This window comes from Elephas maximus, chromosome 7, assembly GCF_024166365.1.
Source record: "Elephas maximus indicus isolate mEleMax1 chromosome 7, mEleMax1 primary haplotype, whole genome shotgun sequence".
Classification (NCBI taxonomy): Eukaryota; Metazoa; Chordata; class Mammalia; order Proboscidea; family Elephantidae; genus Elephas; species Elephas maximus.
The window spans coordinates 82996866-83011499 of record NC_064825.1 but is presented as its reverse complement, the minus strand read 5'-3'; the positions used below and the strand labels follow the sequence as shown (position 1 = coordinate 83011499).

The 14634-nt window shown below is 34.3% G+C and overlaps 1 protein-coding gene across 2 annotated transcripts in view; it reads left to right on the top strand.

Annotated features, from left to right (window-relative positions):
• KIF18A (kinesin family member 18A) overlaps positions 1 to 14634 on the top strand; it is a 99786-nt gene that overhangs the window by 22262 nt on the left and 62890 nt on the right. For both annotated transcript variants that reach the window (XM_049890758.1, XM_049890759.1), the window contains exons 4-9: positions 2179 to 2283; positions 2753 to 2863; positions 4733 to 4930; positions 8853 to 9029; positions 10771 to 10845; positions 11067 to 11179. In XM_049890758.1, the coding sequence (XP_049746715.1) occupies positions 2179 to 2283; positions 2753 to 2863; positions 4733 to 4930; positions 8853 to 9029; positions 10771 to 10845; positions 11067 to 11179 (779 nt within the window). The remainder of the gene's footprint in view (positions 1 to 2178; positions 2284 to 2752; positions 2864 to 4732; positions 4931 to 8852; positions 9030 to 10770; positions 10846 to 11066; positions 11180 to 14634) is intronic.

Here is a 14634-nt window from a genome sequence, read left to right as displayed (position 1 = left end):
CCTTCAAGCTGCCTCCTATGTCCTTTTAACATAACTCCATCATTCTTTAAGGCCCCCTACCCTCTCTCTTAGTCATAGCCGGCATTCAGCAAATGCTTACTAAATGCAGACCCTCTAACTTTGCATTCAGGTAGTCAGTGTTTCAGAAACAGTTCAGTGACTTTAAACCCTGATTTCACTGCTCTTCATTTCTGGTGTCAAAGAAAATTTCTAGTATTCACAGCTCTCTATTGTCATCTTATAGTTTGGTCCAGACTGTTTTTTCTTCACGTTCTAAGGCTGGAGTAAGATCCTATATGTTGCTAGGAATTTTCTTGTTATTCTATAGAACCTGGAGCTAACGGAATTAAAACTCATTTCCTATAGTTAACTAGTGAAAAGAATTGTTCTGAATTCAAGTAGTTAAACAGGGCAGCAGTATTCATCATTTCCTCCTTAGACAAAATCAAACCGAGCCCGTTGCCGTCAAGTCGATTCTGACTCAAAGCAACCTATGGGACAGAGTAGAACTGCCCTGTAGGGTTTCCAAGGAGTACCTGGTGGATTCCAACTGCTGACCTCTTGGTTAGCAGCTACAGCTCTTAAACACTATGCCACCAGGGTTTTCCATGGAAACCCTGGTGGCATAGTGGTTAATTTCTTCCGTAGATTCTTTTATAATTAGGGGAATTTTAAAGTTTGGTTAATTTCATGGTTTTGGTTTTTTGTTTGTTTTTAATTTTTTTTTTTTTCCTTTTAATCTGCTTTCATTTTATTAGTGGTAAGGCGATTTCTCTGATGGAATTCCATCCAGGCTGTGCATCAGAATTGCCTATGGAGCTTGTTAAAAACAGAAATGCCTGGGCCTCACCCCCTGGATACATTAATTTAATAGGTTTAGGGTATCACCTAGGCAGTTATGTTTTTTTAAAAGCTCCCAGTTGATTCTGATGCATAGACTGGCTTAAGAGTGATCGTTCTAATTGTGTATTTGGCATGGTTGAGGTGGGTAGGGAGAAGCAATAGAAAAGTGATTGCTGCTTATCAGAAAAATAGCTTCAAAAACTTTCTGTTTGTATTAAATCATTTTACTACACTTAAGAGTTTATTACACTTAAAAATAATTTTTCATTGTAGAAAATTGTACCAACAATGAATTATCACTGTGGACTATTAAAACCTGCAAGTAATTTACACAAAATAATTTTGAAGACTTAATTTTGTCAGTAATAGCTGTAATTGTCATTTGGTAGGCAAGCAGTAAACATTGTGCCTTTAATAACTTCATAAAATCAGTTAATAATATTGTTTCTGTAAATTACTATTAAAAAAAATTGCCAGAGATATAAAACGCAGATATGATCGGATACCATGGAGTAGCATGAGGGATTTTGGGCTCCATTCCCTGCTCTGATCTTTGTGAACATGGACAGTCAACTAACCTTTTCATTCAAATGAAGAGGGTCCTCTTATGGAATTCATCATTAGGAATAATATGTTAAACTTAATATAATTCAAGGATAAATAAAGTTAATACCATCTATCCTTGATTAAGGGTTCTCTTTAACTCTTAAGCTCTAAAATTTTTAAAATGCACAACACAAAATGTTAAGTATCCTCTTCAGCAAGAACCGTGCCATCTTCATACAACTTGCGTTTCAGATCCACTGGAATTTCCCAAGACCATGTGCCTTCTATATTTCCAGGAAATAAGAAAATGCAATTTCCACTATCTTACTTATCTCTCATTATAGACATCAAGTCAGGAATAATGGGGTGAGGGTATAATGATTCCAATTTGAAGTTTCAATTTCAAACCTAGGTAATTAACTCTTCTGTTATCTGAAACCCTGGTGACATAGTGGCTAAGTGCTATGGCTGCTAACCAAAATGTCGGCAGTTCGAATTCACCAGGGGCTCCTTGAAAACTCTATGGGGCAGTTCTACTTTCCTATAGGATCGCTATGAGTCAGAACTGACTCAACGGCAGTGGGTTTTTTTTTCGTTTGGTTATCTGGGATGGCAGATGAGGTATCCTCATGGCAACATGAAGTAAAAGAGGTGCAATAAATAAAAGTGAGCTGCTGCTTGTCTTCAAGAAACAATATGCACATGTGGCTGTGTGTGTGCTACCATGTGCACGTGAAGTTATTACTATTTTTCCGTCAGTGCTAAAGTTTTTTTTTTTGTTGTTTTAAGGTATATAATGAACAGATTCGTGACCTCCTAGTAAATTCAGGGCCACTTGCTGTCCGTGAAGATGCCCAAAAAGGGGTGGTTGTTCAGGGGTTGACTTTACACCAGGTATGTGTTATAAACTTATTTTTCCCCTGATAGAATAGCAATTGTAGTTATTTTAGCCATTTCCGTCACTACTTCACTTACCTTCCATCTTGTTTGGGAAAGAAGAAGACTAATGAAGTACAGAAATAAAATGACCAGGGTATGTCTTATTCTCATTTTACTTTCCTTTGAAATAATTGAATGAGCTTTTCTTTCAAAAGTCTGCTTGAAAATTTAATATCATGTGTTATTCTGCATCATGCATTTATTTGTTGTCTTCAGAGAGACTGGAAGAATTTTTTTTTTTTTTAATTTTCATATAACACCCAGCAAAGTACTAAGCAAATGATATGTAGTCAATATTGAATAGGATTAATTAAATTTACAGAAAGCATTTTCTTACATTTTATTTAATGTTTAAAATTTTTCTTGTGGAAAGTTTATTGAAAATTTTAAAAGTAGATTATGAATTTGTATATTTTTCCTCTAGCCCAAATCCTCAGAAGAAATTTTACAATTATTGGATAATGGAAATAAAAACAGGACACAACACCCCACCGATATAAATGCTACATCTTCTCGTTCTCATGCTGTTTTCCAGGTAATAGGCCACTAGGCTATCACTTATAAAATTGAATTTAAAACCTTTTTAAGATCCAGGTATTTTCTGTTTTGAATTTTTTGTTGCTACTATGTGTTTTCATTAATGGAATGTGTGCTGAATCATTGACTATGTCTGAGTTTTCAGTAGGTAGTGTGGATTTTTTTCTTGCCTCATCCCACCAATCCTACCCTCAGAGTCCAGAGGAGCATATGTGTCCCAAATAATTTTTATCAAAATTCATATTTTACCTGTTAAAAATACTGATTCAGAACCACCTCATACAGTAACCTGTAAAAACAGTAATTTGCAGCACAGGCCCATTTCTTCCATTTCAGACATTTATACAGGTCCCCGCCTGATGGCAACATGTTTTGTCTGTGGGAGAGTAACTTCCCAGTAAACCCCAGAGACGGAAAACATAGGTGGGCTTTATGTGTCCCTCTGGTCATGAAAGTTAAATAAAGCCCAATTCATGAGGAAAAAAAAAAATCTTGATTTATGGACTTTGCTACTTCTCAGCACTTTTTTTTAATTTGCAGCTTTAAGATGATTCTGTCACCAGAATATTTAGAATTAAAATGACATAAATCAGAAATGTAAATTTTCATCTTCATGAGAATATAGGTTGGGAAAGTGGTAGAGGTTTTTTTTTTTTTTCTTAAGGTAGTGAAAAATATTTAATCTTTCCAATCGATAATTTTGTATTCAGGACAAGGCTTTGTTCTGAAAATCTAGATTTATAGAACCAATAAATTGGGGAAGTATTGATTCACTTTTTTAAAATATTTAACCATTGGGATCATGTAATTAGTTTCATCCATTAATGAAGTACGATTCAGTTGATACTGTACTTTTTAGGAGTGCAACTCCAAAAAGAGCAAAAGCATGGATAAGTAGCTTTCTAGTTCTGTTAACATAAGATTTATTTTAAGGCCTCATTCTGGTGTATGCCATTCAGTGTTTATAAGAAAGAAATTGTTTTTGAAAGGATTCATATCTGAGGTAGTCAAGACATTCAGAAAGTCTCCAGTATACAAAATTCTACTCATCTTTTCTATTCTTACTACTGGCTCTTCTGTTAGTTCATCTGTCAGTAGTCAAGACATTCAGAAAGTCTCCAGTACACAAAATTCTATTCATCTTTTCTATTCTTACTACTGGCTCTTCTGTTAGTTCATCTGTCAGTAGTCTTAGAGAAATGTTTATGTATGACTCCAAGATTTCCCTGAAATGTCTTAGATCCCACTTTATAAGAAAATCTAATAAAAGTGTTTTATAACAGAGTAAGAACTTAACCTTCCTCATGTCTTTTAAGTTTGCCATCTAATATATTTTGCTTAAACTGCTGCAAAGTAACTTAAAATAGTTGAATAATTATTTTTTATTCTAAAGGACAGTTAAATTACAGGTGTACTTAACCACCTTTTTTATATATAATATTTCCTTAATTATAATGGTATGCAACAATTTAGTAGTTGGATTTAATCCCCTCTTCAGTTTGGGTCAACATTCATATTTAGCTTACTATTGCTTCCGTTTTCTCTTAGGAACATTATTTCCAGAAGACCTATATCCACACCTGCCATCTCTGATAATTCCATAATCTGGTTCAAGGGGTACCAGAATACAAATAGCTATTGTTTTGACCTTCTGTCAGGTCAAGAGTTATTTGCCGCTCATGTTTTTTCTCAATTTTGCTAACTAGTTTTGTTACTTGTAGATATCAGTTGGATTATACCTTGTTCAGTTTGTTTTTAAAATGAGAGTAATTTTTATTTTATACTCTTAAAAATAAAGTATATGTTTCCTCTTTAATATTGTTCAATTTTATCCTCATTTTTCCTATTCATCTTTGATTTCTAAAAGATTTATTTGCGACAACAAGAGAAAACAGCAAGCATCAATCAAAGTGTTCGTATTGCCAAGATGTCACTCATTGACCTAGCAGGGTCTGAGCGTGCCAGTGCTACAAGTGCTCAGGGCATCCAGTTTAGAGAAGGCACAAATATTAATCAATCACTTTTAGCTCTTGGGAATGTCATAAATGCCTTAGCAGATGCAAAGGTAGGTACTATATATATAAATATCATTTGGAACATATATAATTCCTAGAAAGGTATTAATATAATTTCATTTTAAAGTTCTGTTACAAATCACATTTCAAGAGCATATCAATAATGTTTACATACAGATCAAAGATCTCAAACAGCCCAGTCTTTCAAATAAAGCATGTTTTTTTTAATTTTTAGTTTTATTAATAAAATTATGTTGAATGAAAAGTAATAAATATTAAATTGATGATTAGTATTTTATGATCCCTTTAAACCCAGACCCAGTGCCATCGAGTAGATTCCAACTCATAGCAACCCTATAGGACAGAGTAGAACTGCCCCACTGAGTTTCCAAGGAGTGCCTGGTGGATTTGAACTGCCAACCTCTTGGTTAGCAGCCATAGATGACCCCTTTATATAACTTAATTTGAACTTGATTTTTTAAATGATTATTTAGTGATTACTATACAGTCAGAATCGACTCGACGGCAACGGGTTTGGTTTGGTTTAGTTATACCACAGCAAGTATAATATCTGAATTGACATGGAAACAAAAAAATGCATATTTTAAAAAACAATTCTGTTCACTTTAGTGTTGCATATGTGTAAAATTGGGCTAAATATTAAGGAATGTTGATTTTTCTTAAGGAGAGGAAGAATGGTTTAAGATATGATAGTAAGGAAATCACATAATAGACTAATATTTACTAGATGCTTTGGGGGCATTTAAAAACATTTTGTATCTATAATATGCCAGAAATGTTTGTGGTGACACATCATACCTGACAACTTATATCTTTGTGAAAACAACATCTTTTTTTAAAATTAAGATTTTATAATTCAGGTTTAAGCCGGGCACAAAGGCCTTGTGAAAATTCTATTAAACTGTTCAAAATGTTATATTTTAATTTAATATAAAATGGATTCTTGTAAGAACTTGGGGAATATTAAAAAAAAATTATTAAAATCACATGAAGGTTGAAGAAGCAAGATATCTTCTATATTCTAAGGTAAAGTCTCAAATAAGCAGACAGTGTAATATAGAGACTGGTTTTCTAAAGTTAAGCCATTCCTATGATTTGTAATTGACTTCTGTTTTCAGTTAAATGAATTTATTTTAAAAAGATACTTTATGTCACTCCATGAACTGAAAACTAATATTACACGCTATAAATGGTAGATAATCATAAAATAAGCGCAGTGGAAACAAGATAGTGTTACTAAATTCTGATTGTGTACTGTTGCCTGCTGAAGGCTCTGAGAAATCAGCTTTCTCTCGCTTAAAACAGAGGTATGAAGATAATAGACAATTATCCACTTTTCTGATCAGTTCCAACCTGACACCAGCCACCATACAGCACTTCTTTTTCTGGCTCTAGCCAGCCTAACTACTGCCTAGGTCAGATCTCACAAGTTAAAAGAATACTGTCCTTCAGGCTAGCAAATAGGCAGACACACCCACAAGTTTGGGAGTCTATATGACACCCTTATTTCTTACCTGCTGGCCACAGATTTGGAGTTTTCCTTCTACCCCTTCAGGGTACCAGCTGCAAGTTCGGTAGTTCCCCCTGGGCTCCTTCACGTCTGACCTGTGGCTCCCACTACTTCTTTGGTTTCAATAATTCACTTGGAACAATTCACAGAACTCACAAAAAATACTATACTTGTACAATTATAGCTTTATTATAGCAAAATATATATGCATGCATAGAAATTGTTAAACGGGGCATGGTTTGATAGTATTGCATATAAAGTTTTTTTTTTTTTTTAACTTATACACAAAGACACTCAGGACGAGGTCTAGGAGACTTCCTAGCATGAAGCTACCATGTCCCAAGGAATGTGCTACTCTCCCATGTAAACCCATGTTTTTCACCAACCAGAGAGCTTGTGACACTGCCGTGTCCAAATTCTTTATTGGGGCCTCATTGCATAGGCATGACCTCCATGAGGTCAGCTGATAATCAGGCTACCAGGTGGTCTGTGTGACCTGGTGTCCTATGCTCATTTGCACAAATCCTCAGGTGGTGTTTAGATACCAAAGGTAACTCAGTTACTCAGGAAATTCCAAGTGTTTAACTTCTCAGGAAATGAGGGCAAAAACCAAAAGTTAAATTGCGAACTCCCCAAGTGTTAAAGATACTAGCACAACCTGCTACATTGTCTCTGAAGAATCAGAAGATATTAGAAGAGAATTGAAAAGAAAACTTTATCAATGTTGAATGTTTGTCCTATATATGTGATTTCAAGTAGCAACAATGATGCACGTTCTACACTGTTTGGGAAAGACTGCTATAGTGAAAAGCATGGGACTACTGGGAGTTGAGGAACCTAGCTCTTATTTGTAGCTCTGAATTACCAATTGTGTGACCTGAGGCAAGTCATTTCACTTTTTGCTTAGCTTCAGTTTCCTCTTCTGTAATATGAAATATTTATGTTGAATAACCTCATATCACTTTTAGCTTAACATTCTAATTAATACTCGGTTTTTATATAGAAGTTGTACTTTTTTGGGAGATTTGTTACTTTAAAGTCAGGCATGTACCTTTTAAATAAAAGAAAAATCAAATTTTAAGGAAACTTTATTGGCGCAGTGGTTAAAGCAATTGGGGACTAACTGAAAGGTCAACAGTTTGAACCCACCAGCTGCTCCATGTGAAAAAGATGTGGCAGTCTGCCTCCATGAGGATTCACAGCTTTGGAAATCCTGTGGGACCGTTCTCTCTGTCCTTACAGGGTCACTGTGAGTCAGATTGATTCGATGGCAATGGGTTTGGTTTATTGTGGGTTCAGGTGAAGTATCTCTAAGATTGTAATTACGATTTATATTGTGTCTTTGTTACTAAAACTCATTGCCGTTGAGTCAGTTCCCACTCATAGCATCTCTGTTAGGTGCTTATTTAACGAGAGTAGTTGCTTTCTATGCCCTGCCGAATTCTTATTGTGCCTGTAGTATATTTGTAAAGGAGCCCTAATGGCACAGTGGTTAAAGCACTCAGCTGCTAACCAACAGGTCAGCAGTTTGAACCCACAAGCTTATCTGTGGGAGAAAGATGTGACAGTCTGCTTCTGTAAAGATGACAGCCTTAGAAAACCTATGGGACAATTTTATTCTGTCATACAGGGTCGCTGAGTTGAAATCGACTCAATGGCAATGTTTTTTTGCTTTTGTTTTTTAGTATATTTGTATGCTGTTGTTAGCTTCCATCAAGTTGGTTCCCAACTCATGTCAACCCCATACACAATGGGATCAGATCATTGTGATTCATAGAGTTTTCATTGGCTGATTTTTCTAAAGTAAATCGGCAAGCCTTTCTTCCTAACCTGCCTTAGGGTAGAAACTCCATTGAAATCTGAAGTTTTCGGCATAACATATAAGCCTCCACTGACAGTGGTGAGCGGTGGTCGTGCCTGAGGTGCACTGGCCAGGAATCAAACCTGTGTCTCCCACACTGAACCACCACTGTCCTGGTATATTTGTATACAGCATATATGTTTACTTTTGTATCTTAATTCCTTAAAAAAAAAAAAAAAAAGAATGGAAATAATTTTAAATAAACGTTTTATTTTAGAATAGTTTTAGATTTGCAGAAAAGTTGCAGATAGTGAAGAAAATTCCTATATACCTTATACCTAGACTCTCCTGCTGTTAACATCTCACATTAGTATGGTACATTTATGGCAACTAATGAACCAGTATTGATACATTATTACTAACTAAAGTCTATACTTATTCAGGTGGAGATGTGATTTTTAAATAGAGAATTTGTTTTATATAGTCGCTGAATATTTCATCGAGATTCATTATCATCAGTTGGATCACCAATTATAAGTGTGGGCAAAGTTGGGCAGTGCTTAAATTCCTATAGTGAAGTGGTAGCAAGTTTGCATTTAAATGTGGAAATGACATAAGAATTCTTTTTTTGTTCTTTCAGAGAAAGAATCAGCATATTCCTTACAGAAATAGTAAGCTTACTCGCTTGTTAAAGGATTCTCTTGGAGGAAACTGTCAAACTATAATGATAGCTGCTGTTAGTCCTTCCTCTATGTTCTACGATGACACATATAACACTCTTAAGTATGCTAATCGTGCAAAGGACATTAAATCTTCTGTAAGTATGTTTACTCTGCCTTTGTGGTTACTGCGTGTATATTTTATAATTCTAATGAAATTATTAACTTTAGGGGTGTGTTTCTGCTGAGTTAGAAAGCTAAGGATTAGAAATGTCCTTACTGTCATAGTTAACTAAACATTAGCTCAGACAGTTAAACCATTAAATATTTTGATGACATATATAATAGTTATTATTCTATTATGAAGTCTTTTGGGAGATAGGATGCTATAGTACCTTTCTTCCCAACCTTTTTACATCATGGCACATGCTATTTGGATGGCACTCTGGAGTAATTAGCCAAGACTTTGGCTACATAGATGTTACCTGAAAGGATCAGTTTCTCACCACGCTGTAATACATTTATAGCAGCCAAGGTGATGCTCTGCTTTAGCCCAGCACCAGCATTTTCTACCTGTGTAACTTGGATATGTTACTTAATCTCTGCAAGCCTCAGTTACTTCATCTGTAAAATACATATAATATCTGACTCGTAAAAAAAAAAAAAAAAAAAACCGTTGCGGTCGAGTTGATTCCAACTCATAGCAACCCTAAAGAGCAGAGTAGAACTGCCCCATAATGTTTCCAAGGAGCGCCTGGTGGATCAAACTGCCAGCTTTTTGGTTAGCAGCTGTATCTCTTAATCACTATGCCACCAGGGTTTCCATCTGCCTCATAGTGTAGTTGTAATGACTAAGTGGAATAACACATATTAATTATCAGAAGCAATACCTGACACAAAATATGCGTTCCAAATATTACTTCCTTTTATCTAACTTTGAGAGATTTTATTTAAGTTTATAAGGTAAATAGCCTTTTCTAAATAATTTCTTTCCACATTCATGATGTTGGTGTAATCAATCTCTGTTTCGCTCTAAAAATATGATAATGATTGGTTAGTTCATTATTTTTTCCAAAACTTTGGGATGTTTAAAATCACAGGATCTCAGTATTGGAAGAGACGTAGAGGTATACTAGTGTGATTACTCCTCTTCCCCCTTACCTCTCTGCCATTCCCATTAAAGGTCTGAAGATGAGCACGTTATTGTCATCCTTACGCGAATGTTTATATACTATTTATATAATTAGCTAGTAAAGATCATACTAGTGTATGGGTGTACAAAGGTTTTTCACATACTTTTTAATGTAATCCTTACACTAACCCATTGAGGAAGGCATTGTTTAGCTTCACTTTACAGTTGGGAAAGGCAGTACTCAGAGACTTGTAAATACTTCATTCTAAGTCAGTTAAGTGAGAAGTTGGCAGGGCCTCCAAATCAAGGACTTGGACTTAAGTGTTTAATGTTCTCTCCACTATTCTATAGCTGCCAAACAACCCATATTATTATAAAAAGGATTAAATATAAGAAGTCTGTAAAACCTAGTTGAACTTATGAATGAGTGGTGCATAAAATTAACTCTGAATTTCTTAGAAGTCAAAGGAAATAGACACTGGGCAATTTATATTGTCAATGGTTACTTCTCAGGTAGTTAAAAGTACTTTTCTAAAGTAGTAAAGCAGTTTCTTTACAATTTCATTTACATTATTAATGTGCTCAGCATATCCTTACATAATGGATTTTAAAATGAATATAACTGGTCATGATTGTCACATGATAATAATTATCTCAAATTCTGATTGAATGGAGACTAGATTAATAAGGACATAATGCCATTTTGGTTGTATATATAACTGAGTGATTATTATCTGTATATACTCATTTGTAAATTCTTTTAACAGTTGAAGAGCAATGTTCTTAATCTCAACAATCATATAACTCAATATGTAAAGATCTGTAATGAGCAGAAGAAAGAGGTATGTCTACTTCTTACATTGTTATACTAATCTCCCTCAACTCCTCATTTTTGGAACTCTGCAATCCTAATTGTTTTAAAACTTAATGAGTTTTCATATTATAATTGAAATCTGGTTTATTCAGTTATTTTTCACTACTGAGGTTTTGCTGTACTTTTAGAATGATGGTCATGGATAATGGAGACTTGTTTTGTATTTTAACTGTGTTTTCTGTCTGCTAGATTTTAATGTTAAAAGAAAAACTAAAAGCCTACGAAGAACAGAAAACCTTTGCTGATGAAAATAACAAAGCAAAGGTAATGATGTCAAACCCTCAGGAAAAAGAAATAAAAAGGTAAAAAAAGATCTCATTTTGAGGAATGTATATTTTTAAAATTCAACCAGATATTTAATATTAATCTCATTATTTGTTGAATAAATTTACTTTTCCCCAAAAGAATTAAAACAATTTTAAATTCTAAAGTTGTTTTAGAAAGGTAGCAAGGGATTCCTGGACCAAACAATTTTGGGAATTACTCCTTACTGGAGGAATCTAAGAGACTGACAAAATACATCAGCATATTAAAAGGTCTGAGAATCCTTTTAATAAAAGAATCTATTCAACTTTGATTAGAATTGTGTAAAATTAAACTTATTCCAAATTCTCCAGAGCCAGTTTTCTGTTTCACCAGTATGAGAAGCTAACCACAACTTAAACCCATAGTTTTTCTCATTGTTTTATAATCTAGAGTTTGTAGGAGTCTTGGAGTGCGTAAGGGGAACAGGAAGACTCTAGCTGACAGTGATTTTCAACCTAGCTTCAGCCAGAACAACTTTTCTTTTTGTTAAATCAAATTAGTAAATTGAGGTTTTACATAAGATATCCCTAATTTGAAAAACATTTTTTTGTCTCCCTTAAATGATTCTAGATTCTAAGATAACTACTACCAATAATAATAATGCCACTTTATTTTTGTATATGGCTTTGTAGTTTTTGAGATTTTTAGACCCACGTTAACCTCATGACCACTACAACAGCTTTATGAAATAACAGAAGGGAAGTATTGTTTCTTTACTTACAGATAAGGGGAAGAACTATAAATCACATCCTTCAACTCTTAATCGCTTTGCTGCCATACTGTGCTACTTGACAAGCATCATAAGTAATTATGACAGCTTTTTATACCAGTGACCGTGAATCACTTTTTCATATAGCAAACAGTTGATTTATATATTGATACATTACAAGAGATCTGTTTATACTGGAGATTTTCTAAAGTGCTTTAAGTTCTTTTCCACTAATCTTTCTAACAACCCATTCACAGGGTAGCAATGCTTTTATATTATTAGTCTTACGATGCTTTTTGTTATAGCCCACCAATTTTACATTGTTTTTTTAATTAAACTTAAGTGCAACTGACTCCTCATATTGAATTAATCTCATCAAAAAAGCTTTGAGCATTGATGTATTATTAGTTGTTGTTGTTATTATTTTGTTAAAGCCCAAGGTGGGTTTGGCCCTCATCCACCCAGATATCTCCTTTTTTTAATGCAAGCTTCTTGAATGGTAAAGAAGTCACCAACTATTCAAATTTAGGGTCATCGCTTGCATAGAATGGAATAGCTCAGCAATATTTAATCAGGCCTAGTTTATCAATACCTCACAAGTACAATGTTGCTGCAGATCACTCATAAGCGATTGCAGCAATACATCAACAGGGAGCTGCCAGAAACTCAAGCCAGGTTCAGAAGAGAACATGGAACAAAGGATATCATTGCTGATGTCAGGTGGACCTTGGCTGAAAGCAGAGAATACCAGAAAAGATGTTTACCTGTGTTTTATCGACTATACAAAAGCATTTGACTATGTGGATCAAAACAAATTATGGATAACATTGCAAAGAACAGGAATTCCAAACCACTTAATTGTGCTCACGCGAAACCTGTGCATAGAACACGAAGCAGTCGTTCAAACAGAACATGGTAATACTACGTGGTTTACAGTCAGGAACGGTATGCATCAGAGTTGTATCCTTATTCACCATACTTATTCAGTCTGTATGCTGAGCAAATAATCCGAGAAGGATTTCATTTTAGTTGGATCCACAATCAACGCCCATGTAAGCAGCAGTCAAGAAATCAAATGACATATTGTATTGGACAAATCTGCTACAAGACTTCTTTAAGGTTTTGAAAAGGAAAGATGTTGCTTTTAGTACTAAGGTGTGCGTAACCCAAGCCATGATATTTTCGATCACCTCATATGCATGAGAAACCTGGACAATGAATAAGGAAGACTAAAGAATTGATGCATTTGAATTATGGTGTTGGCAAAGAATATTGAATATACCATGATCTGCTAGAAGAACAAACAAATCTGTCTTCGAAGAAGTACAGACAGAGTGATCCTTGGAAGCGAGGATGGTGAGACTTCGTCTCATATACTTTGGACATGTTATCAAGAGCTACTAGTCCCTGGAGAAGGACATCATGTTTGTAGGTAGAGGGTCACTGAAAAAGAAGACGGCCCTCAAAGAAGGTTTAACTCTGGCTTCTACAATGGGCTCAAACATAGCAATGATTGTGAGGATGGCGCAGGACTGGGCAGTGTTTCTTTCTGTTGTGCATAGGGTCACTATGAGTCAGAACTGGCTCAATGGCACCTAACAACAACAGTTTACCAATTCAAACCTTACAGATGAGTAGACTTTTCTGCAGTTTTGCCTTTAAATTGTTGATTCTTTCTTTCTGGTAAAATGATTCAGGAAGGAGATGACCTCAACTGTGAAATGAGCATTTTTTTAGATATTTTTTACATTTCAACCTGATCTTTAACCAACAGTAAAAACTTTGAGTTTTAATTTCTGGCAACATGTTAAATAATTTACTTCTATTTATAAAGAAAGTAATGATAAAATTGTATACCCCATAGGCTTTGTCATTTTCCTTCAAAAGTAACTGGCTCTTGAAAGAAATATATAAAAAACTTTTACCTCTGTCAATCATATTGTTACATAGGATTTTCTTTATTGCCATAATTTTTTGAAATTTATTTTTCCACAAAAATATAAAAAACATTTTATGACATTTAAACATATAAAGGGAAGAGTGTACAGTATTTGTTATGTGGCAAAGCTATTTGGAAAGAGTATTCAAAAAGGAAATCATAAAAATACAATTGTTCTTTAGACAGTAATTATAAAGCTTTGCTTTTGACTATTCTAAGAAATTTGTGAGTGTAATATTCATTATGTATCTCCTAAAAATATTGGTGCTGATTCTTGTTTTCTAGTCACTTGAATATTTTAGATGACTAGGATAGTTATTGTTAGTCAATCTCTTAGGACACTTTCTCTTTAAAAATGATGCAGTCTTTTAAAAAGAAGCTCTCTAGAAACCTTCTTTGATCCTAACTCTCTTCTTCATATCCTAATCAGTAAATGCCACCAACTAACATAAGTCTAGACCACAAAATTTAAAAAATTGACAAATATTTCACTGTGTCCTTGGATAAAGTGTTACAGAGAAGCTAAGAAATTATCTTTGGGTATAACCTAAAGATACCTTATCAATTCATTTACTGGCATTAGTATTGTTGTAATATAATACAATTAAATTGCAGTGTCTGTACATATTTGCCATGAAATATTTATTACTTTTGACAAAACTGCAGTAAAGTCAATGTGTTGTGGCTTATATTCATTCCCAGTAGAGTTTCATTAAGAACTACTGACGTAAATTGGCAATGTTTTTACCACAGATCCTTACAAATATATCTAAAATTCTAGCCAAAGAACATTTATTTTTAAA